General features: G+C 39.3%; 1 protein-coding gene across 10 annotated transcripts in view; it reads left to right on the top strand.

Annotated features, from left to right (window-relative positions):
* The window catches only part of CCDC141 (coiled-coil domain containing 141), a 218,812-nt gene that overhangs the window by 156,197 nt on the left and 38,774 nt on the right, over positions 1-23,841 (top strand). For all 10 annotated transcript variants that reach the window (XM_067026390.1, XM_067026391.1, XM_059053584.2 and 7 more), the window contains 6 exons: positions 954-1,133; positions 1,693-1,818; positions 3,627-3,815; positions 12,480-12,659; positions 14,403-14,552; positions 23,263-23,403. In XM_067026390.1, coding sequence (XP_066882491.1) covers positions 954-1,133; positions 1,693-1,818; positions 3,627-3,815; positions 12,480-12,659; positions 14,403-14,552; positions 23,263-23,403 — 966 coding nt within the window. The remainder of the gene's footprint in view (positions 1-953; positions 1,134-1,692; positions 1,819-3,626; positions 3,816-12,479; positions 12,660-14,402; positions 14,553-23,262; positions 23,404-23,841) is intronic.

The raw sequence follows: 23,841 nt of genomic DNA, 5'->3' as shown, positions 1-23,841 counted from the left end.
AGCTCCTTCTGGAAAACCAGACAATTAATTCCAACAAGTACTTCTCCCAATTAGACCAACTGAAAGCAGCACTTGACGAAAAGCATCCAGAATTAGTCAACAGAAAACGCATAATCTTCCATCAGGATAACACAAGACCGCATGCTTCTTTGATGACCAGGCAAAAACTGTTACCAGCTTGGCCAGGAAGTTCTGATTCATCCGCCATATTCACCAGACATTGCACCTTTGGATTTCCGTTTATTTTGGTCTTTACAAATTTCTCTTAATGGAAAAATTTTCAGTTCCCTCGAAGACTGTAAAAGGCACCTGAAACAGTTCTATGCTCAAAAAGATAAAAAAATTTTGGGAAAATGGAATTATGAAGCTGCCTGAAAAATGGCAGAAGGTAGTAGACCAAAAGGGTGAATACATTGTTCAAGAACGTTCTTGGTGAGAATGAAAAATGTGCCTTTTAGTTTTACTTAAAAACCAAAGGGACTTTTTGGCTCACCCAATATATACAATGGGATAGTTTAGAAAGAAACACAAACCCAGAACAATCTGCCCCCTCATGGTCCCTGATAACTCAGATATTGACATATTCTAATGTGTGTTAAAATAAAAGGTGGAATCCACTTCAAAACTTATGCATTAAAATAGTCTCAACTTCAAAATTTCTGGCCCCCTGTGCTCATCCAGTCACCCTTGAAGCCCCAGGAAATGAATAGATCCTAAAGGAGAGGACTCAAACACCAGTGGGGTCACGAAGAACTTGGGAGCTGACGTCCAAGCATAGATTATGGGTTCTGAGAGCCCAGCTGTACCTGTGCACAGACTTTTCAGACTTGTCTTGATATCAGAACTGTGTTCTGCTTTGGCTATGATGAAGCGTTTGCCTCCTCAAATAGTTGTATGCAAAATGTTGTATTTCTTGGGAAAGAAAAGCCATTATACAATTATTAATTTCACAGGCAAAAGCAAATGAAATATTAAATGCAAAAAATGAAATACACATTATGGAGAACACTATGGAAAGCCAGAAGGCAGAAAGGGAAGAAGTCAGCCGCCTTCGGATAGCCTGGCAACTTAAAGCCGCTGCAAGCAAGCCCGTGAAACAGCAGTGGGGAGCATTCAAAGAGCAACTTAGAAAGGTGAGGGAACAGGCAAATGGGTAGTATTCAGCCTTAAAAGGGAATGAAATTCTGACACATGCTGCAACATGGAGGGACCTTGGAAACATAAGTGAAATCAGACGAACACAAAAGGATAAATATTGTGATTCCACTTATGTGAGGAACCTCAAGTAGTCAAATTCACAGAGACAGAAAGCAGAAGAGGATACCAGGGGCTGAGGGGAGGGTGAAATGGGAGTTAGAGTTTAACCCATACAGAGTTTCTGTTTGGGAAGATGAGAAAGTTCTGGCGATGGATGGTGGTAATGGTGAGACACCAGTATGAATGTACTAATGCCACTAAGTTGCACACTTAAAAATGGTTCAAATGGTAAATTTTGTTATGTATATTTTACCACAATAGAAAGAGGGCCTGTGCTTTTGTTCATTGGTGGTTTAGAACCACAAGCTCACTCTAGGTAGTTCCATGGTAATTGAAAAGTTTGATGACACACCATGTCATCACTCGAATGATTATGACGTATTTGCTGGTGGTATCAAAGAAAATGTATGCATAACTATCTAATGTCTATTTCAGACTACTCACAACTTAAAACTTCTTCAGGAAGCACTCATGCCTGTGTCTGCACTTGACCTTGCAGGGAGTCTCCAGACCATTTTAGGTCTACAGAAAAAATGGAATGAAATGAAACCTCAGTTCCAGGTGAAGAAACAAAGTGATGGCCTTGGGTGAATGCAAAAGTATTAAAAACTGTTCAGTCGATGCTCACCTCATTAATTTTTACAGTCTGCTGAATTACAATTTTTAAAAAACAAAAGCATTGCTTGTCTAAAAATCCACTTTAAAAACACATTTTTCTTCCTGTTTCACTGCCGTGTGCTATATTTGATGATACACAAACATTCGGGCTACAAAAGGTCCTTAATACATTCTTATCTTAGATTATTTTAAGTTAAATTAGTTCCTTATTAATGTATTTATCATATATATTTACTCTAATTCTTTTCCTAAGGGGTATAGACATGTTTTCGATTCAGACATCTCAAAACAAGGATGGGCAATCTCTGACACAGAGGTTCTGCTGTCCTCTGTCCCTGAAATTATCACTGTGATGTCATTGTGCTTACCCACTGGCACCCCAGGCTCCTACCACGATTCCAAGAATTTTGCTGTGCTCTCCCTTTCTCCCTCTCAGAGAGCCCTCAGGATGTGAGAGAAAAAACCATGAGTCATGTTCCCAGGCCCTGATTGCTAGTGCATTCCATACCCCACGCCCGCACCTCTTGCCATTGCTGAGCTTGACACAGCTGCCGAAAAAGTTTGCCGGTCACGTTATCCTCCTGCCTAGATTCATGTTCTTTGCTGCAAAGTTAAGATACCTGTGTTTCTGTTTGTCACTACTTTGCAAGTATTGTCTTTAAAGAAACCCCGAAACCGAAGTTTGAAGATTCCTTTAGGGAATATCTAATTTATGTTCCTTTAAGACAAAATAATGTAATACATAACCACCCCCCACTCACAAAAAGCACACACACCACTGTGGCCCACAGTGAACTCTTTCCTCCAAACTCTTAGAAAATTCTCCTAGCCTATCTGTTGGTTTCTTTGTTATACTCTGTATCATATGTATCTGCATTTCGTGTGTGCACATGAGTATGTGTGTAAATTCCTCTAAATCAGGAACTGTTGTCAAGCTTCTTTAGCTCTGTCACGTGCTGTATATTTGATGCCCACGTACTTGATTTCAACACGAAGACCCTTACTAGGTCACTCTTCTGCATATTATCTCCTTAGCCTAAATCATTTCCATTACTGTTATCCTTGACATAAAATCCAGCCCTGAATTATAGCAGCTTCCTCTTTAAGCTGTGCACCAGGATCTAGATTCCTATGAGGGCTATCTGAGCAGTTCTGGGTAAAAAGAAGGTGGCTTATCCCTCCCTACAAGCGGTGGCTATTTGTGGATTCTGGGATGACTGCTTTTAAAGTAGCATAGCTACTGTGCTGCCCAGCCGGTGGTTCATTTTGATCATTCTTTTATCACAGAGGACAAATAATTCCCCCAATTTATTTTTATGCTTGTCTTCTTTTGGTGTTCTTATCATACCACCTGATTCTGGTTGTATTAACTATCAAAGATGGTCACAGCCTCATAGAGTATCTAGAATATATTTACTTAACAGGTGACCAGAATATTTGGTATGTCATAGAAATATATGACTTTCCATTTAGCCATCTAACTTTGAAACACATTTTTTTTTGTTTTTTAAATTTTTTAATTTAATTAATTTAAATTAATTTTTAAAAGAAATTCTGAGAAGATGAGGATGGAATAATATATCCCTAGTATCATGCACAATGCCTGGATTTGCAGGGATAGGGGTGAAGCTCACAATAAGTATTTGTTAACAAATAAGAGAGTGATTTGTTATTGAGAACTTCATATAGTCAGTTGTAAAGTAAAAAGCTCTCCAAAAGCTGTATTTCTTTTATTGCTTACAACTTTTTAGCAACTGAGTGATGAGGTTCAATACATTATAAAAGAGTCAGAAGAGTTAAGTGGCAGAGGAGCCCCTGTGAAAGAGAAGTCTCAACAGCTGAAGGACCTAATTCACCTCCATCAAAACCAGAAAGAGAGAATCCAAGATTACGAGGAGATCCTGTATAAGATTGTCCAGTTCCACCAAGTCAGAGAAGAGGTAAGTCTTATCATGGATGTTTGGAAGACTCTCAGTTTTAAACTATGAAATTAAAAATAAATGATTGTGTAATAAATAAAGGCCAGATTGCTTATTCTGTTATTAGAAACTTTCCTCAGTCTGGCCCCTGACTTTTCTCTCACTGGGCCCCATTCTGCCCGATGTTCCAGCCAAACTGAGGTCTCCTTGGTCCCTCAAAGATGGCGTCCACATCCCTAATTCCAAGCCTTGACTCTTGGGCTCCATTATCTGACAGGTCCTTCTGTCTCCTCTCTACCCTCTAGGCCCTGCCCCTCCATCCAATGATCCACCTCCCTTGGAGTGATTTTTCTCTCTTCAAAATTCCTCGAACTCTTATTGTTTATTCCACACATCTGTCATTTTTTTTAAAAACATCTTTATTGGAGTATAACTGTTTTACAATAGTGTGTTAGTTTTTCCTTTACAACAAAGTGAATCAGTTATACATATACATATGTTCCCATATCTCTTCGCTCTTGCATCACCCTCTCTCCCACCCTCCCTATCCCACCCCTCTAGGTGGTCACAAAGCACAGAGGTGATCTCCCTGTGCTATGCGGCAGCTTCCCACTAGCTATCTAATTTACATTTGATAGTGTATATATGCCCCTGCCACTCTCTCACTTCGTCAAAGCTTACCCTTCCCCCTCCCCATATCCTCAAGTCCATGCTCTAGTAAGTCTGTGTTTTATTCCCGTCCTACCACTAATCTCTTCATGACATTTTTTTTCCCCTTAGAGTCCATATATATGTGTTAGCATACGGTATTTGTTTTCCTCCTTCTGACTTACTTCACTCTGTATGACAGACTCCAGGTCCATCCACCTCATTATAAATAACTCAGTTTCATTTCTTTTTATGGCTGAGTAATATTCCGTTGTATATATGTGCCACATCTTCTTTATCCATTCATCAGTTGATGGACACTTAGGTTGCTTCCATGTCCTGGCTATTGTAAATAGAGCTGCAATGAACATTTTGGTACATGAGTCTTTCTGAATTATGGTTTTCTCAGGGTATATTCCCAGTAGTGGGATTGCTGGGTCGTATGGTAGTTCTACTTGTAGTTTTTTAAGGAACCTCCATACTGTTCTCCATAGCGGCTGTATCAATTTACATTCCCACCAGCAGTGCAAGAGGGTTCCCTTTTCTCCACACCCTCTCCAGCATTTATTGTTTCTAGAGTTTTTGATGATGGCCAATCTGACTGGTGTGAGATGATATCTCATTGTAGTTTTGATTTGCATTTCTCTAATGATTAATGATGTTGAGCATTCTATCATGTGTTTGTTAGCAATCTGTATATCTTCTTTGGAGAAATGTCTATTTAGTTCTTCTGCCCATTTTTGGATTGGGTTGTTTGTTTTTTTGTTATTGAGCTGCCTGAGTTGCTTATAAATTTTGGAGATTAATCCTTTGTCAGTTGCTTCATTTGCAAATATTTTCTCCCATTCTGAGGGTTGTCTTTTGGTCTTGTTTATGGTATCCTTTGCTGTGCAAAAGCTTTTAAGTTTCATTAGGTCCCATTTGTTTATTTTTGTTTTTATTTCCATTTCTCTAGGAGATGGGTCAAAAAGGATCTTGCTGTGATTTATGTCATAGAGTGTTCTGCCTATGTTTTCCTCTAAGAGTTTGATAGTGTCTGGTCTTACATTTAGGTCTTTAACCCATTTTGAGTTTATTTTTGTGTGTGGTGTTAGGGATTGTTCTAATTTCATACTTTTACATGTAGCTGTCCAGTTTTCCCAGCACCACTTATTGAAGAGGCTGTCTTTTCTCCACTGTATATCCTTCCCTCCTTTATCAAAGATAAGGTGACCATATGTGTGTGGATTTATCTCTGGGCTTTCTATCCTGTTCCATTGATCTATATTTCTGTTTTTGTGCCAGTACCATACTGTCTTGATTACTGTAGCCTTGTAGTATAGTCTGAAGTCAGGGAGCCTGATTCCTCCAGCTCCATTTTTCGTTCTCAAGATTGCTTTGGCTATTCGGGGTCTTTTGTGATTCCATACAAATTGTGAAACTTTTTGTTCTAGTTCTGTAAAAATGTCAGTGGTAATTTGATAGGGATTGCATTGAATCGGTAGATTGCTTTGGGTAGTAGAGTCATTTTCACTATGTTGATTCTTCCAATCCAAGAACATGGTATATTTCTCCACCTATTTGTATCATCTTTAATTTCTTTCATCAGTGTCTTATAGTTTTCTGCATACAAGTCTTTTGTCTCCTTAGGTAGGTTTATTCCTAGATATTTTATTCTTTTTGTTGCAATGATAAAGGGAGTGTTTTCATAATTTCACTCTCAGATTTTTCATCATTACTGTATAAGAATGCCAGAGATTTCTGTGCATTAATTTTATATCCTGCAACTTTACCAAATTCATTGATTAGCTCTAGTAGTTTTCTGGTAGCATCCTTAGGATTCTCTATGTATAGTATCATGTCATCAGCAAACAGTGACAGCTTTACTTCTTCTTTTCCGATTTGGATTCCTTTTCTTCTCTGATTGCTGTGGCTAAAACTTCCAAAACTATATTGAATAAGAGTGGTGAGAGTGGGCAACCTTTTCTTGTTCCTGATCTTAGTGGAAATGGTTTTGATTTTTTACCACTGAGGATGATGTTGGCTGTGGGTTTGTCATATATGGCCTTTATTATGTTGAGGAAAGTTCCCTTTGTGCCTACTTTCTGCAGGGTTTTTATCATAAATGGGTGTTGAATTTTGTCAAAAGCTTTCTCTGCATCTATTGAGATGATCATATGGTTTTTCTCCTTCAATTTGTTAATATGGTCTATCACGTTGATTGATTTGCATATATTGAAGAATCCTTGCATTCCTGGAATAAACCCCACTTGATCATGGTGTATGATCCTTTTAATGTGCTGTTGGATTCTCTTTGCTAGTATTTTGTTGAGGATTTTTGCATCTATGTTCATCAGTGATATTGGCCTGTAGTTTTCTTTCTTTGTGACATCTTTGTCTGGTTTTGGTCTCAGAGTGATAGTGGCCTCGTAGAATGAGTTTGGGAGTGTTCCTCCCTCTGCTATCTTTTGGAAGATTTTGAGGAGGATAGGTGTTAGCTCTTCTCTAGATGTTTGATAGAATTCGCCTGTGAAGCCATCTGGTCCTGGGCTTTTGTTTGTTGGAAGATTTTTAATCACACTTTCAATTTCAGTGCTTGTGATTGGTCTGTTCATAGTTTCTATTTCTTCCTGGTTCAGTCTCGGCAGCTTGTGCATTTCTAAGAATTTCTCCATTTCTTCCAGGTTGTCCATTTTATTGGCATACAGTTGCTTGTAGTAATCTCTAATAATCTTTTGTATTTCTGTAGTGTCAGTTGTTATATCTCCTTTTTCATTTCTAATTCTATTGATTTGAGTCCTCTCCCTTTCATTCTTGATGAGTCTGGCTAATGGTTTATCAATTTTATTTATCTTCTCAAAGAACCAGCTTTTAGTTTTATTGATCTTTGCTCTTGTTTCCTTCACTTCTTTTTCATTTATTTCTGATCTGATCTTTATGATTTCTTTCCTTCTGCTAAATTTGGGGGTTTTTTGTTCTTCTTTCTCTAATTGCTTTAAGTGCAAAGTTAGGTTGTTTATTCGAGATGTTTCCTGTTTCTTAAGGTATGATTGTATTGCTATAAACTTCCCTCTTAGAACCGCTTTTGCTGTATCCCATAGGTTTTGGGTCGTCGTGTTTTCATTGTCATTTGTTTCTAGGTATTTTTTGATTTCCTCTTTGATTTCTTCAGTGATCACTTCGTTATTAAGTAGTGTATTGTTTAGCCTCCATGTGTTTGTATTTTTTACAGATCTTTTCCTGTAATTGATATCTAGTCTCATAGCATTGTGATCGGAAAAGATACTTGATACGATTTCAATCTTCTTAAATTTGCCAAGGCTAGATTTGTGACCCAATATATGATTGATCCTGGAGAATGTTCCATGAGCACTTGAGAAAAATGTGTATTCTGTTGTTTTTGGATGGAATGTCCTATAAATATCTAGTAAGTCCATCTTGTGTGATGTATCATTTAAAGCTTGTGTTTCCTTATTTATTTTCATTTTGGATGGTCTGTCCATTGGTGAAAGTGGGGTGTTAAAGTCCCCTACTATGATTGTGTTACTGTCGATTTCCCCTTTTAAGGCTGTTAGTATTTGCCTTATGTATTGAGGTGCTCCTGTGTTGGGTGCATAAATATTTACAATTGTTATATTTTCTTCATGGATCGATCCCTTGATCATTATGTAGTGTCCTTCTTTGTCTCTTGTAATAGTCTTTATTTTAAAGTCTATTTTGTCTGATATGAGAATTGCTACTCCAGCTTTCTTCTGATTTCCATTTGCATGGAATAACTTTTTCCATCCCCTCACTTTCAGTCTGTATGTGTCCCTAGGTTTGAAGTGGGTGTCTTGAAGACAGCATATATATGGGTCTTGTTTTTGTATCCATTCAGCCAGTCTGTGTCTTTTGGTGGGAGCATTTAATCCATTTACATTTAAGGTAATTATCGATATGTATGTTCCTATTACCATTTACTTAATTGTTTCGGGTTGTTCTTGTAGGTCTTTTCCTTCTCTTGTGTTTCTTGCCTAGAGAAGTTCCTTTAGGATTTGTTGTAGAGCTGGTTTGGTGGTGCTGAACTCTCTCAGCTTTTGCTTGTCTGTAAAGGTTTTAATTTCTCCATCAAATCTGAATGAGATCCTTGCTGGGTAGAGTAATCTTGGTTGTAGGTTTTTTTCCTTCATCACTTTAAATATGTCCTGCCACTCCCTTCTGGCTTGTAGAGTTTCTGCTGAAAGATCAGATGTTAACCTTATGGGGATTCCCTTGTGTGTTATTTGTTGTTTTTCCCTTGCTCCTTTTAATATTTTTTCTTTGTATTTAATTTTTGATAATTTGATTAATATGTGTCTTGGTGTGTTTCTCCTTGGATTTATCCTGTATGGGACTCCCTGTGGTTCCTGGACTTGATTAACTATCTCCTTTCCCATATTAGGGAAGTTTTCAACTATAATCTCTTCAAATATTTTCTCAATCCTTTTCTTTTTCTCTTCTTCTGGGACCCCTATAATTCAAATGTTGGTGCGTTTAATGTTGTCCCAGAGGTCTCTGAGACTGTCCTCGGTTCTTTTCATTCTTTTTTCTTTATTCTGTTCTGCTGTAGTTATTTCCACTATTTTATCTTCCAGGTCACTTCTCCGTCCTTCTGCCTCAGTTATTCTGCTATTGATCCCATCTAGAGTATTTTTCATTTCATTTATTGTGTTGCTCATCATTGCTTGCTTCCTCTTTATTTCTTCTAGGTCCTTGTTAACTGTTTCTTGCAATTTGTCTATTCTATTTCCAAGATTTTGAATCATTTTTACTATCATTATTCTGAATTCTTTTTCAGGTAGAGTGCCTATTTCCTCTTCATTTGTTAGGTCTGGTGTGTTTTTATCTTGCTCCTTCATTTGCTGTGTGTTTTTCTGTCTTCTCATTTCGCTTATCTTACTGTGTTTGGGGTCTCCTTTTTGCACGCTGCAGGTTCGTAGTTCCTGTTGTTTTTGGTGGCTGTACCCAGTGGCTAAGTTTGGTTCAGTGGGGTGAGTAGGTTCCCTGGTTGGGGGGACTAGTGCCTCTGTTCTGGTGGATCTTATCTTTCTGGTGGGCAGGTCCATATCTGGTGGTGTGTTTGGGGATGTTGGTAGCCTTATTATGATTCTAGGCAGCCTCTCTACTAATGCATGGGGCTGTAGACCTGTCTTGCTCTTTGTTGGGGATAGGGTGTCCAGCACTGTTCGTTGCTGGTCCTTGAGTGAAGCTGGGTCTTGGTGTTGAGATGGAGATCTCTGGGAGATTTTCGCCGTCTGATATTACGTGGAGCTGGGAGGTCTCTTGTGGACTAGTGTCTTGAGGTTGGTTCTCCCACATCAGAGACACCGCCCTGGTGCCTGGCTGGGGCGCCAAGAGCCTTTAATCCACACGGCTCAAAATAAAAGGGAGAAAAAATAGAAAGGAAAGAAAAGGAAGGAAGGAGGGAGAGAGGGAAGGAAGGAAGAAAGGAAGGAAAAAATGAAGGAAGGAAGAAAGCAAGAAAGGAAGGAAGGAAGGTGGAGAGGAAGAAAGGGAGGAAGGAAGAGAGGAAGGGAGGAAGGAAGGGAGGAAAGAAGGGGGGAAGGAAGGAAGAAAGGAGGGAAGGAGGGAAGAAAGGAAGGAAGAAAGGGAGAAAGAAAGGGAGAAGACAGAGTAGGATAAAGTATAGTTATTAAAATAAAAAATAATTATTAAGAAGAAAAATTTCCTTTAAAAAAAAAAAAACCAGAAAAACGGGTCGGTCTAACCCTAGGACAAATGGTGAAAGCAAAGCTATACAGACAAAATCTCACACAGCAGCACACACATACACACTCACAAAAAGAAAAAAAGGGGGAAAATAATAGTATATCTTGCTCCCAAAGTCCACCTCCTCAACTTGGGATGATTCGTTGTTTATTCAGGTTTTCCACAGATGCAGGGCACTTAAAGTTGATTGTGGAGCTTTAATCCGCCGCTTCTGAGGCTGCTGGGAGAGACTTCCCCCTCTCCTCTCTGTTCGCACAGCTCCTGGGGTTCAGCTTTGGACTTGATCCCGCCTCTGCGTGTAGGGCGTCTGCCCTTTGCTTAGACAGGACGATGTTAAGGAGCAGTTGGTTCGCGGGCTCCGGCTCACTCAGGCTGGGGGGAGGGAGTGGCACAGCTGCGGGGCGAGTCCGCGGCGGCAGAGGCCGACGTGACGCTGCACAGGCCCAAGGCACGCCGCGCGTTCTCCCGGGGAAGCTGTGCCTGGGTCCCGGGACCCCGGCAGTGGCGGGCTGCACGGGCTTCCGGGAGGGGCGGTGTGGAGAGTGACCTGTGCTCACACACAGGCCTCTTGGTGGTGGCAGCAGCAACCTTAGCGTCACACACCCGTCTCTACTGTCTGTGCCGACAGCCACGGCTCTCGCCCGTTTCTGGAGCTCCTCTACGTGGTGCGCTTAATCCCCTCTCCTCACGCCCGAGGAAGCAAAGAGGCAAGAAAAAGTCTCTTGTCTCTTCGGCAGCTCCGCGCCCGTTTCTGGGGCTCCTTTAAGCAGCGCGCTTAATCCCCTCTCCTCGCGCCCAGGAAGCCAAGAGGGAAGAAAAGGTCTCTTGCCTCTTCGGCAGCTCCAGACTTCAACCGGACTCCCTCCCAGCAGCCGTGGCGCACTACACCTTCAGGCTGTTTTCACTCTGCCAACTCCAGACCTTTCCCTGGGATCCGACTGAAGCCCGAGCCTCAGCTCCCGGCCCTGCCCGCCCCGGCGGGTGAGCAGACAAGCCTCTCGGGCTGGTGAGTGCCGGTCGGCACCGATCCTCTGCGGGAATCTCTCCACTTTGCCCTCCGCACCCTGTGGCTGAGCTGTCCTCCGCGGCTCCGGAGCTTCCCCCTCCGGCACCCGCAGTGTCCGCCCGCGAAGGGGCTTCTAGTGTGTGGGAGTCTTTCCTCCTTCACGGCTCCCTCCCACTGGTGTAGGTCCCGTCCCTATTCTTTGTCTCTGTCTATTCTTTTTTCTTTTGCCCTACCCAGGTATGTGGGGAGTTTCTTGCCTTTTGGGAGGTCTGAGGTCTTCTGCCAGCGTTCGGTGGGTGTTCTATAGGAGAAGTTCCATGTGTAGATGTATTTCTGATGTCTGTGTGAGGAGGAAGGAGATCTCCGCGTCTTACTCTTCCGCCATCTTTAAGCCGTCTCACATCTGTCATTTTTAACATCTTGATTCTTAATTACTTTTGTTCCTCTAACTCAAGTGTAAGCTCTTTGAGGGAAGAAAACAATTTCTTTTATATCTCAAGTATCAGTAAGGTGCTCACAGTCCTTAGCCTCTATTAACAGAATATGGAGACTTATTGAAATCCCTTGAAAATAGCCTCTGAATTTACTCAGATCACAGGCCTCATCTTGCTAAAGTTTTAGACTGTGAGCAGTGTTTGCTTCTTTAATAGAACTGACAGTGTTAGTCCCCCAATTTTACCCTATTGACTTGCAGCATTGTAACACTTATTTGTCTATAATACTAATAATTTTAGATGGGCTTGTCAGTGTTGACCTGCTAGTTAAATATGTTATAGGAAATAAGTTTTTATTTTTTAAAAAGCTATCTTTGAGAAAGACAAATACTGTATGATATCACTTATATGTGGAATCTGAAAAATACAACAATGTAGTGAATATAACAAAAAGAAGCAGACTCATAGATATAGAGAACTAGTGGTTGACCAGTGGGGAGAGGGAAGGAGGGAGGGGCAGTACGGAGGCAGGGGATTAAGAGGTACAAACTATTAGGTATAAAATAAGCTACTATATTGTACAATTTAGGGAATATAGCCAATATTTTATAATAACTATAAATGGAGTATAACCTTTAAAAATTGTGAATCACTATATTGTACACCTGCCAGTTATATAATATTGTACATCAACTGTACCTCAATTTAAAAAATCTGTCTTCATAAAAATACGAAGGTTAGGGCTTCCCTGGTGGCGCAGTGGTTGAGAGTCCACCTGCCGATGCAGGGGACACGGGTTCGTGCCCCAGTCCGGGAAGATCACACATGCCGCGGAGCGGCTCGGTTAATTGTTAATGGCCTAAATTCCAGATGGGGCGACTCTTCAGATCAAGAGAACTGGAGTTTCTACAACAGCCAAAGGAAATGGATGATGCTCACGATGCACAGGTTCTCCTCAGTCGCTGTCGGGAAAAGCAGGCACACATAGACCATCTCCATAAACTGGCTCTTTCCTTGGGGGTGGACGTCATCTCATCAGTTCAGCGGCCTGTAAGCAACTTAGAACACCATCATTTATACCTAATATAGCTCTCAGTTGGCCTGTAATATGAAGGAAACCAAGCATATTGCCTGGTATACATTAAATTAAAAAATACATTAAACCACTGGGCTACTTATTTGTGGTAAGTTTCTACCACGTCCAGAGAAAAACATTTTAAGGAGAAAAATCTGATTTTAAAAGCCATGTTTGATACATCTATTCTCATGCCAATTAAAAAAAAAATCATAGAGGTGTGCTATCTATAATGGCAGTTAGTTTTTCACATTTGAAATATGCCTAATGCAATTAAGGGACTAAACTTTTAATTTTATTTAACTTTAATTTAAATTTAAAACTGATACCCCAAATTGTAAAACTTTTAAGTATATTGGGAACAATTTGGGTATGTGAGTCTACTAAACTCTATGAGATTTAAGTGCAGATCAAGTATTTCTGATAGAAATTTAGCAACAATTGAGATATGCTCTAAGTGTGAGATACAGACTTGATTTCAAAGACTTAATATGAAAAAAACCTTATTAATGTTTTTTTAATATTTGGTTACATGTTTAGGTATGTGTTCGGTTAAACAAACTACATTATAAAAATTAATTTCAACTGTTTCTTTTTTACTTTTTAATATGACTACTAAGAAATTTAAAATTATTTATGTGGCTCAGTTGTATTTCTGCTGGACAATGCTGCTTTAGCACATCAGATCCAAAAGGTAGCCGAGAGATATTCAGGCCCAGGACCCTCATTTTATAGGTGAAGAGTCTTATCCCAGAGAAGCTGCTTTATCCATGAAACCCCAAGGTAGAAAAGCCCAAGAACCCTGGCTCTACCCAGGGATCTGGGCACTCATCACTGGATCTGCTTTATTCCACTGGACTGACCTTACCAAAGGAGCCTAAAAGAGATGGAAATAATTCCAGATTAAATTTTTCTAAATAACACATTGGACTCTGATTTTAAAAAGACTCCTTCTCCAAATTCTTAACTTGAGGGAAGAAAAGATTATGTTAATTCTATCCAGTATGTATAACATTAATAAAAATCATAATGGCCGATTTTATTTCAAAGTTCGTTTAAGAAATCCACTAAACTATATGGAATTCAATGGATCTAAAGTATTTTCTTAACTGAAAGACATAGAAATACAAAATATCTGTCGCTGTTAACAGAATGTATTTCCCAAGAAGGACCTTTCTTTTTAAAGAGTTTTGTTTTATTAGTAAATTTATTTTAAAAAGAAAAAGAACAAGGAAGACATCTCACTTTGCACAAATAATGTAACTTGTTCTCTAGTCTGCATCTGGCCTTGGCCTCAGCAACCCTCTGTGCTGAGTACAGTTTGGAGCACTTGCATAATAAACCTGAGGTTACGCTCAAGTTGACAGGAAAATTATAGTGCAGAAGCCACATGTTTCTAATGCATAGTTTATGCCTTTTGAAGTAAAAATTATACCTTATAATGAATAGTGTCACTGAGGCGTTGGGTGTGATGAGCAAATCTTCAAAACTGAAGTTTCAAGACTGGAAATGTAAGGGTTTGTCTTTCCCAACATTGGGTGTTGGGTGTCTGGCTTCTTTCTGAAATCATTATATTCAAAGAAGTTTAAGGTAAAATAAATCAGGAGCCTATTTTTTTTAAGTCATTTATGAGTTTCACAATGCAGGTAAATAGCATGTTGTTCTCATTGCTGTTTTGCCAATTCCCTTCATCACTTCCCCTTCTCTTTCATTTTTAGAACTGCTCTAATGTTTCTGCAAAGAACCTGCAGCAGCAGCTGGACATCCTTGAGGGGGACAGTCTGAACTGGCGTGCCCAGGCTGAGGACTGTGAGTGGGCCCTGACCCACAGTCTGGAGTTCTGTACCGCCAGGGATGAGATGAGCGAGGTGAGAACACACACACGCACACGCACGCACACGCGCACACATGCACGCATGCACACACACGCACACATGCACAGTGAATCAGGAGACTTTCTTTTTACCCTTGACCTTTAATCCACCAAGCAATGGCCTCAGGGCTCAGAAAGATTGAGTAAACTTTAAGCTTCCAAACTTTTTGAGTTGAGTGTATTGTCAACACATGGAAGAACCTAGAATGTAGTATTAGGGTTTTTTGTTTGCTCCTCCCCAGCCGCCCCAAACCCTCACAGCAGTTGTTTTGCTTGAGTGGATACACAGCATCAGTGCAGAGTGATAGCATCCCAGTTCAGCCAGCTCCCGCCTGCTGAGATGCTATTTAAGTACCATTGACTCATGATGAAGTGGGTGCTAAGGGGGGCAGGCTTGTGGCCTCAGAGGCTACAAAGTATCATCACTAAAGTCAAGTGGCTGGTTTCATATTTACTCAAACTGAGTGACTTCTCTGGCAAAACAACGCCTAGAGAAAAAGAAATAACAGATGATAGGTATCCTCCTAGTCCATGCTCCCTCCTCCATACACAGTTAATTCCACCTCCTCTTCCTCAATTCTACCCAACCCCCAACCCCCAGACACATACTGAACTTGAGCCACACCCTCCCATAGCTCAACTTAACATCTAAAGGTTTACTTGTTCTAGGAGAAAAATATAGCTTAGTGAGGGTCCTGGTTCCTTACTGGGACTGACAGCAGAACAAATGGTACCACAATTCCAGATTTATCTCTGTTTAGAGCAAGACGTTTCTAAGTTCATTCATCACAAACCCTTTAGGAAAGTGAGCAGAGGGAAAAAGACGTGGTGAACCTTCTTGACTTTTCTGTTATGCCCTCTTTACACAATTTAGGACCAGTGAGTATCAAATATTATCAAACAACATTAGAGCATGGACTTAAGTATGAGTAACTAAACTTAGAAAGTGGTCTAGCCCTTTCACAGCCCACAGAGAAGTGCAGGAAAGGAGCATGGCTGGAAGGAAAGCAAGAGGGCGAGAGCAGGAGAGGCCGCTTGGATCCCATTCAGCGGGAGGGAAACAGGAAGCAGCAACATGGAGGGTTTTCAGTTGAGTGTGCCACAGGACTGTAGAGTTTCTGCTCTGAGTCTGTGTTTCAGGAGTCACTGTGGGTGAGAGACTTATTCATTCACTCAATGTTAAACCCCTAGTGTAGCCTGCCCTCTGTGTAGTATAAAAGCCTCTTCCGGGTCCTGTACTGCAGTTAGCAACACTTCAGCCAGACCACTTTAAGGAAAACAATCTTAATTCTTCTCAGGCTATAAAATTTACATTCACAGCCATGGAAATAATTTTTTTTACTATCTTTCCCCAAAGTTATTTTCTTTCTTCTTTTTCTTCCTCTTCTTCCTTATTTTTTTTTTTTTTGTAAACTTTTCTTGCTGAAGATCTCTCTCTCTCTGCTGTGACATTCAACCATATTTTATTGAAAGCACAAGAGAGCAGGCTAAGGGCTGTTCCCAGCTGCCTAAGGCTCAATTTCCCTCTTCCTGAAGCATGGTGGCCTTTATGGAGCTGGGTCTCCCTGTTCTGGCCCTTTCCACAGTGGTTCTGTTTACAGGGCTGCCTCGTCATGAGACTTTGCTGGGAGCCAGCAGGCTGGGAAGACAGATAGCCCTTCCAGTCATAGTAGGGACACGCCAGGATTGTCTGTACTGTAACAGGAACCAGAAACCAGATACGTGCAGGTTTGATTTAGGAATCAAACATCACTTTAACATGATCTTAAGTATTAAGAGAGTGATTCTTCCCATTTGCTTCTACTTCAAAATCCAACTAATATTTGATATAAGTCGCAGTTTCATATTCAAAGGATCTTTGAAAAATTTTGGCCCTTTTCCCTTTTCCTTCCTTGTAGAGATATACAAGGCATGTCACAGTATATCATGCACAGCCTGGATTTTCCAACTACAAACTTAATGGGAAAATAATCCAAAGGAATATTTTCAGTGCCCGTTACTAAAATAAAGAGATGTGTGGTCTAGTTTGTATTGTGAATGTCAGAGCCAGATTCTAAGTTGTAATAATATTTGATATTTTAATAATTATTATCATTATTAGTATTTGGTATGTGTGCTTAAAAATTATGTAAAGCTAAAAGCTGTATGTTACACTAATTATTTTTGTATAAAAAAATAAAGTCAGATAGCCCACCAGGGAACTAGACCAAGCATAGCATTTGATTTATTCAGTTGATTTTGAAATGCATTATTTTGCATCCAGTGCATTTAAAGTGCTTCTTGGAAGTTCACTGATCTGAGCTGAAATTGGTTTGGGAGGACTTTCATTTTCCAGATGAGGAAACTGAGGAGTATACAGTTTTCACTTGAGCAGTGTGCTGCAGGACTTTGGGGTTTCAGTGAGTCAGCTTTGGGCCAGAGGCTCATTTATTGGGGACCAACTTTTACTGGGCACCAGCTTGTCACCTGCTAAACTCAGAGTTCACCATTCAGTTAATGTTTGAACCCATTCAACCACTGCATAGTCTGATGTTAATGTATCCTTTTACTATGCTTTCTTCTTCTATCTTTGTTTTCTAGCATACTCGTTAGAAGCTCTTTGTATGATCTGATATAATAGCACAGTTCATTTGGTTATTTCTACTAAAATTACTTTATTGCATGGGTTTAATTGCACTAAAGGCCCTTAGAAAAGGACTCAGGAGTTCCCTGGTGGTCCAGTGGTTAGGACTCAGGGCTTTCACTGCTGTTGCCTGGGTTTAATCCCTGGCTGGGGAACTAAGATCCCGCAAGCCATGCGGCAAAAAATAACAGAAAAAAAAGAAAAGGACTCAGTATCTCAAGGTAAAATAAAGTGAGGTATTCTAAATGTGATTTTTTTTATGTGATGTGATATTCCTTAATGACAAAGAACCATGGTTTTGTGCCTTGATTCTCTTTTGGTAAAATATTATTTTCTAATTTTATATACTATATAAGACATAGTTAATTGTAAAAACTCATTTTCTCCATGTGTACTAGAAAACACACCCTTCAGACTGCCAGACTTTGTGGAGTTTTTTCCCACTCATTTCACCCAAAGATATATTTGTATGCATGAATGTTGAATCTCACTGTACATTTTCTTGCCTGGCAATATAAATAAGCTTTTAATACACAAAGCATTATAGATATTCTCTGCCATATTACATGACAGAACATCATCAGTTCCTTATTCTTTACATGTCTTCTGTAGAAATGTAATAAGTTAATATCGAGCATGTTTTCTTCTTGCAACCTGACCAAAAAAATTACCTTTACATTTACATGATGTTAATGAAAATTTGTCACTGGAGTCTTATTATGGGTCATGAACAATTACTTTGATGAAAAGTATAGTAATGACAGAATTGGGTTGCTATGCATTTTCCTAAAATAAATTTTGCAAATGGAGGTTTCATATAATTATATTACTTCAGCCTGAAATTTCTACACTGTAGCAACATCTTACCCATCAGGAAGGAAACAGAAATATGTATGTGTGTATATATATATATATATATATGTGTGTGTGTGTGTATATATATATATATATATTCCATATGTCAGAGTCTCTTGTTCTAGTCACACAGATTCTTTTGTTCTTTTGTCAATTTGGATAAAACAGTCATCTAAGTTCCAGGGAGATAAGGCAGATTAGCAGCAATAAATTATTGTAGAATAGGGGAATGCTGCTGCCTTAGACAAATACACAACCAATAACATTAAACCTCCTGATGTTGTATACTGCTTTGCTATTGACAAAATGGCTGTGGACAATCACCATCTGGTAAGAAAGGAAGCAGAAAAAGAGGGTATAGATGAGGCAGCACGATGGTATAGTACAGATAATTACTATTTTCCAGATTGATGACCTTAATTCATCATTTTAAGAAAAATACTAAATTATCATCATTCAACAAATATGACTACTGTGTGCCAGGCCATAAGAACAGGAAAGTCCTCAGGAAGCTAAGAGTCTAGGCAACTTAAAGCCCATGGGACTTCGCAGTCACAACTGCTCATTACCAGGCCCCACTGTGAGTCTGTTTCATTAGTATATGCAAGAGGATAGGAAAGATTATAATTTGTTCTGAAAATGTCCATCCCATAGGGTTAGAATCTGTTAGAAGTTTTGTGTTTAACATCTGCAAAATGACTCTTCTTACTGAAGAAGATAGAAAGCTAGAGTTTAAAATCGTGGTTATCATGTCCAGAAAATAAAACGTAAATATATTATGAACAAACAAAACTTGCAGAGTGGATAAAATAGCTATTACTGAGATATGCTGCCACCTGCAATTTAAAATGGAGCAATTGTCTTCTCCTTCCAAGCGGCCCCATTTCCTGCTTCTACAAGACTGATGGTAAGCACAGCAAGACAGCCATGTGGTTGCTGAACAGATGGAGGCCAGGAAAGTCTTGTCCCCAAATCTCACCAGCCCTAAGCCTAAATATTCTACCGTTAATAATTGTAGCAAACCATTCAGGTTAAGTCAAGAGTCTTTGGGTCCCTAAATTTCAAATACAGGCATCCCTGGGAAGTGATAACATTGCAACCTTCTTTCTGTTACTGAAAGTGAGAATCAGAAAGCTTTTTATTTCTGGAGTAGGCAAAATGGTGGGAAGAAATTAAGCTCGTGAAATGGACATTAAGAAAAATGGACTGTTTGTTTTGTATTTTTGCTTCTGGACAATTGTGTGCCATAGTTCCAATGAAAAGCTCTTGTTTTAAATACATTTTCTTAGTTTTAAAATGTCTCATGGGCTTCCCTGGTGGCGCAGTGTTTGAGAATGCGCCTGCCGATGCAGGGGACACGGGTTCGTGCCCCGGTCCGGGAAGATCCCACATGCCGTGGAGCGGCTAGGCCCGTGAGCCATGGCCGCTGAGCCTGCGCATCAAGAGCCTGTGCTCCGCAACGGGAGAGGACACAACAGTGAGAGGCCCGCGTACAGAAAAAAAAAAAAAAAAAAAAGTCTCATGTCCCTCATGTAAATTGGCCTTGCCAGCAACAGACTCACATATAATACATTCTTGTGCCAAAGTTGCCTCAACCAGCTTCCTCAAGACTAAAACTAGCAAGCCAGCCTCCTGTCCATCTTGTTCCCTTCTGCTTCTTTGCTAAGAAGTTTTTGTTTATAGCTAACCCTGAGAGAGGCTTACTGCTCCCTGGGAAATTTGGTGAAGATGCTCATTATGCTAGTTTCAAAAGAACTGCAGTTTTAAAGTCTTAATGATTTTTTTTTCTAATTATAGCTGTATTAAATTAGTCTGCTTCTTCCACAGCAAATATGTAGGAGCTGAACATATGGAAAGATAGGAAAACTGCACTGTTCATTTGAAAAAATATCTTTCTCCTGATTATCTTAAGACTTTCAGAAATTTTATCAGTATGAATTAAAACAACATTTAAAGATTTTGAATAGGGTAACCTTTTTCTTGCCCCAAGCTTTGGATGTTTTTTCCTGCTTCTGTGCTCCAGTTGAGCAGTTGTCTTGGCCATCTACACCATTCCCCATTGTTGACAAGCTAACTAAAGTTAGAAACAGCTGCGTGAACAATGATACCACAGCCGAGCAACCATGGCACTCAGTTCCCTTAAAAATATGATCACAAGTTATGTGGAGATTAGATGGGAAGTTAAGTTTTCATATTGGAATGTGCAGGTAAGAAAATCAGGCATGGCTGGATTTTTTCTGAAAACCTGATTGCTGAAGGTAGTTCATGCTTGCTGCCTTCCACTTGTATCTGCATAGTCCTGAATTTGATCTGGGAAAGGTACAGGATTTAAAATGGATTTCCAGTGGGACCAAAAGAGAAAAGTGCCAGCAACTTGTCAAAGGAGCTCATGTGTCAGAAAGAAACTGATCCCATTTCACATACCCATATCGCCATGAACATCTTTGGCTTTATAAATCATCGTCAGTGGAAGTGCATACATTCTGAGGCAAACAGAAATAAATTTGTACTCATCATTTATCAGTCTTAAATTTCTTAATCCAAAGTAGACTTTAAATGTCATGTCTTAGAATTAACGTGTTAAGGCTCAGCCTTTCTCATTTATCATATAGTTTTCAAATAGATGTTGAGTTTTTCCTGCTTAAACAAGCAGGTGTAACCCAGTGGTTATCTGGTTGATGACAGAGCCCCTCTTTCTTTCTTTAGACTGAAGTTTATAATATATGTCATGTTACAGTAAGGGGGAAGAAAGAATACAAAATTTTATTTTCCAGTGGATACATGTTAGTGACTGGATGTATTTTTTTCTTTCATTTTATTTTACTTTATTTTTATTAAAAATAAAAATTATATTTTTAGCTGTAGTAAAAGACACAACATAAAATTTACCATCTTAACCATTTTAAGAGTACAGTTAAGTGATATTATGTACGTTCACAGTGTTGCACTACTATCACCACTATTCATTTCCAGAACTTTTTCACCATCCCAAACAGAAACTCTGTACTCATTACGATAACTCCCTATTGAGGACATGTTTTTTTTTTTTTTTTTTTTGCGGTATGTGGGCCTCTCACTGTTGTGGCCTCTCCCGTTGTGGAGCACAGGCTCCGGACGCGCAGGCCTGGCGGCCATGGCTCACGGGCTTAGTTGCTCCGCGGCATGTGGGATCTTCCCGGACCAGGGCACGAACCCGTGTCTCCTGCATCGGCAGGCGGATTCTCAACCACTGCGCCACCAGGGAAGCCCAGGACATGTTTTTTAATACAAAAATCTCTGGTTTCCTCAGATGTGGTAGTTATTGCACCTATTGTTGCAGATTATTACTTCAAGGGAAAAAAGTTCCTGCCAAAGTTTTATGTGATTAACTAAGGATGAAGTCCGTATCTTAATCCCATAAAATCAACTTCATTTGTCCTTTCCCACTAATAACAAATACATGCATGTTAAAATATCAAATGTCAAAAAATTTAAATATTAATTGTTTATTTCATAAATATACCAACTGAATATTCTTTTAAATATTTTTCTGAGTTCTAATAGAGAAATCATTTTAAAATTTTTAAGTTACAGTTCTTTCCATTCCTTTATAATATTACTGATTTATCAATTTAAATATTTTACATGGTCTCTGTGCTTATAATTTAAAACTAATGCTCAACAATTTCATTTATCATATAAAATAAACAACACTGATGAAGTATAGTTGTGGCAAATGCAAAAATTGCATGAGTATAATAATTTCCATGTATGCAAATAGGCTAGGGCTTTATAGATTGTTGTCTTCAGAAAGTGTTAAAGATAAGGTCAAGGTTCTGTTTTTACAATATGCAGAATTTGAAATAAGCATTTTGAGAAAGCAAGCATTTTCTGGCACAGATATGTTTTTCTGCATTATAAGTTTAAAATCTAGCATGTGCCCAGCCTTTATTCCCTCCCAAATAATTTACTTGCTGTCATTGAAAAGAATTTTTTTTTTTTTTTTTTTTTTTTTTTTTTTGCGGTATGCGGGCCTCTCACTGTTGTGGCCTCTCCCGTTGCGGAGCACAGGCTCCGGACGCGCAGGCCCAGCGGCCATGGCTCACGGGCTTAGTTGCTCCGCGGCATGTGGGATCTTCCCGGACCAGGGCACGAACCCGTGTCTCCTGCATCGGCAGGCGGACTCTCAACCACTGCGCCACCAGGGAAGCCCGAAAAGAATTTTAATGTCTTCCTGACTTTTCTTGTCATAGCTCAAATTTATCAATCATGACATTGTTTATTCTTGGCTGTTAAATGCTTCCATATAATCTGAGACGGTTTATATTTTCTCTGTACTTCTCTTTGCTGATAATATAGAGTGAATTACCTGTCAATATGTTTATCCTTCTTGAATCTGGAGAAGGGCACAGAAAGCGTTGTTGTTAATGGAACTAGACTGCTTAGAATTTTGGCTCACTGGTAAAGTTGGACTGTTTGTTCTTAAGAAAGCCATCATCTATGGCCCGTTTTCAGTGTATAGCCATACACTCTATACACTCTATAACCATACACTATATACAAGTTAGCATTGCCACCACAGGCAACAACTGTTAACTTACCTTCCATTTTTTAAGGACCTCTGAAGTTAATGGCTTATATCTAAGAAGTAAATCTTCTGGAAACTGCCCATGAAAAATAATTTTTAATTTGGACAGATACAGTCCTTTTCCTACTGACTGTTACACTGGGTCTCCTTTTCCACCCCACTAATGTCCTCATTGATCTAAATGTCAACACTCCATTGACCTCTGCAACATGGACAGCTCCTTGGAGGCTTAATAAATTTATTCATGATGGCTATAAGAGCATTGGAATATGGAACAAATATTAGCATACAGAGAACAGAATGAGTTGTAAAATGATGTCAAATAAATAAATACAAATAAGAAAATTAGAGTTGTTTAAAATCTTTCATATGTTAAAAACTTTCTTATTTGAAGGCCAAAGGATGTTCTGTAACTGTAATCCTAATTACAAATTAAAAATCAAAAAATACTAAGAACAATTTATAATTACCTATATTTGGGAGATATGTTTAAATTCACATTATATATTCACTTAGCAGACCTGTCTTCTACTGAAAATCACTCTGGATACATTTCAAAGGTTATGAATATTTTGAAGTGTAGATATCTTGATTTATTTCAAGTGAATATTAGTGTTCTCATTTTAAGGAAGTCACCTGTTTCTTTTTATTGAACTGCAGCTCAAAGAGTCATTCAAAGACATCAAAAAGAAATTCAACAACTTGAAGTTTAATTACACTAAGAAAAATGAAAAAGCTCGAAATCTAAAAGCTCTCAAATATCAAATTCAACAAGTAGATATGTATGCTGAAAAATTACAGGTAATGAGAAAGTGTGTGTGTGTGTGTGTGTGTGTGTGTGTGTGCTACTACAATTATTGCAAAATTATTTTGCATTTCAATCCTAGATGTCCAACCCGTGGGCTTTTTTATAGCATTAGGACTGAAAAGATCATCTTTAATTTTTATAACAATTGGGTACTTCATGTAAAATACATAATTAATTGATTTATGTCTTGAAGCAGCTCCAAAATGATTTCTGCCAAATCTACCCAGCCTCTCCCCTTCCGCTCTCTCTCACACACTCACATACACACACACACACACATACACACACACACACACATCCCCCTCTTGTATACCCCTCTTTCTTTCCTTGTACCCACCTATGTCAGGAGCTTCCTCCCCTGTTCCTGCAGCCCCTTATCACTTATACTGGCTAGATTATTTGAGTGCCTTTCTCGGGAGACAGTGAGCTAA

The sequence above is a fragment of the Kogia breviceps genome, chromosome 2, assembly GCF_026419965.1.
Source record: "Kogia breviceps isolate mKogBre1 chromosome 2, mKogBre1 haplotype 1, whole genome shotgun sequence".
In the NCBI taxonomy this organism is placed as follows: domain Eukaryota; kingdom Metazoa; phylum Chordata; class Mammalia; order Artiodactyla; family Physeteridae; genus Kogia; species Kogia breviceps.
Note: the sequence above shows the minus strand (reverse complement) of the source record. Positions and strands in the feature narration are given on the sequence as shown.